This window comes from Echinococcus granulosus (assembly GCF_000524195.1).
Source record: "Echinococcus granulosus chromosome Unknown EG_S00082, whole genome shotgun sequence".
NCBI lineage: Eukaryota > Metazoa > Platyhelminthes > Cestoda > Cyclophyllidea > Taeniidae > Echinococcus > Echinococcus granulosus.
The window spans coordinates 239755-241658 of record NW_020170462.1 but is presented as its reverse complement, the minus strand read 5'-3'; the positions used below and the strand labels follow the sequence as shown (position 1 = coordinate 241658).

Sequence of the window (1904 nt, the reverse complement as noted above, 5' to 3'; positions counted from 1 at the left end):
CTTCTACATCCTTCCCTCCTCACTCCTGTCCTCTCCCCTTCTTTCCTGTTTTGTGCCTCTTACCCTCCACCGATTTTATTCATCGCATTTCATAATTATTCCATCATTAGACAGCAGATGTGATAATTGACTTTCGGATGCTCCTCCTCTCCAGCAATACGGTCATCTCTAGCAGGTAAATCAATTGGTGGTTGGAAAGCCTGCTTATCCTCTATCCTCCGTCCAAGGCATTTAGTGAGTTGCCCCTCACCTCGTCTTGAAGTTCAATTTTGACAAAATGGCCCAATTAGTCCTGACAGAGGGGCAGACTAAGAGGCAGATAGATTTGTTGCAATGTCCCTCTCCCTCTAATGTCAATTAACAATTTAAGGGCAGCTGAGAGAGGGTAGAAAAGCAAGAAAATGTGAAATCGCGTGAAGTGAACGGATAACGGCACGCATGCGATTCCGATGCCATCCTCACTTCTACCTGTGTGACCGGGGCGGAGCACTTCCAATGACAGCACATATCAAAGGGAAAGATGCGGCTTCCCCCACTACAGGAAATAAAGCTTTTCATTGGTGTTAAGAGGAGGTATCGAGTGAAAACCCCTAGGGCTCACTAACGTCTTTTTTCTCTACTACACACATTATGGGAGTCTCCTGCCCTATTGTAGAGGCGTGTCAATCCAAACACGCCGCTCTCTCTTTCATCCGCATACCACAGCCCACTACACCATACCACATAACAATTCATTGAACACGGTTTCTGGATCTTGGTTAAAATTCAGTCCAATCCCCATTCGTGTGAGGAAAAGGCGAGAGTATAGGGGAGGAGAAAAAAGAACAGGGTGGACGTGAGGCGTGAAGAGGAGCGATGGCGCAGTAAACAAATCATTCCCATGGCGAAATGCCGCAACAGAAGGGTGAGAGAAAGTGGGGGAGAGAGATAACGAGAGAGAAATGTGAAATAAACGCAGCAACTACTCTTCAAAGGATGTCCAAAAAATTTTTGGTTATTGTTGTCACCTCTCCTGTCCACCACAGAAATTATCATTCGTGGTGGTGGTGGTAGTAGTATTAGCGGTAGTGGTAGTGGTAGCGATAGTGATGTTGGGAGAATTATTTCATGACTCCTTTTTGCTTAATCCCCTCCTTTGTCTCCTTCGACATCCGTGTTTGTCTGTGATAGGCGATGAAATCGTATTAAGTAGTATCACAATTTGCCAAATTCTATCAATTACTGGTGTTATTTTGATGAGAAACTCCATGTTTATTGAGATGTGTTATCTCTAAAGAAAGGCGCAAGGAGTGACCTTTGTGAACCGCAAAAACACACAGGACAATTATTTGGTCTCTACCATGAGGGTTGTCGCTCTTCCACATCCTTCTCTCCTCTCCTCTCTCCTCCTCAAGCCCTCTCTGTCATGCCTGTCCCATTTTTTTCCTTGATCCTGCCTCCTACTTCCTCCCTCCGCTCTTGCCTTACTTCTATCCCCTTCTTCTGGCCTCGTTCAACCATCTGATTCTATAATTTTTCTCTCATTGGGTCACAAATGTGAGGATTGGCTTTTGGACTCTCCACCTCGCCTGCAACAAGGTCATCTCGTGTAGGCTTCTCATTTTGTGGTTGTAAAAACCTGCTTATCCTTAAATCTGAACAGCCTCTCTTCAAAGCCCTCCATGAGTTGTCTCGCTTTGTCTCTTCTCGCCTCACTCCGCCTCGGATAGCGCAGGTAGACGAGCAGAAAAAGAAATAGATAGATTTGGTGGTATGTCCGTCTTCATCTGATGCCAATTCGCAATTTAAAAACAAGCGAGAAGAAGGGGGATGAAGAAGGAATGGATTTACTCAGATGCTAAACCTGTTTTAAACAAAATTTTGTGTGTGGCCACGAGCATGACCATACTGATATCTGCAATGTG

At 45.1% G+C, this 1904-nt stretch overlaps 1 protein-coding gene across 1 annotated transcript in view; it reads right to left on the bottom strand. All coding sequences in view use genetic code 11, as the record gives it.

The window, feature by feature from the left end:
* The window catches only part of EGR_07622 (hypothetical protein), a gene marked incomplete at both ends in the record, with an annotated part of 6846 nt that overhangs the window by 4432 nt on the left and 510 nt on the right, over nucleotides 1-1904 (bottom strand). The window contains one exon of the mRNA XM_024496871.1: nucleotides 132-255. Within this exon, the coding sequence (XP_024348727.1) occupies nucleotides 132-255 (124 nt within the window). The remainder of the gene's footprint in view (nucleotides 1-131; nucleotides 256-1904) is intronic.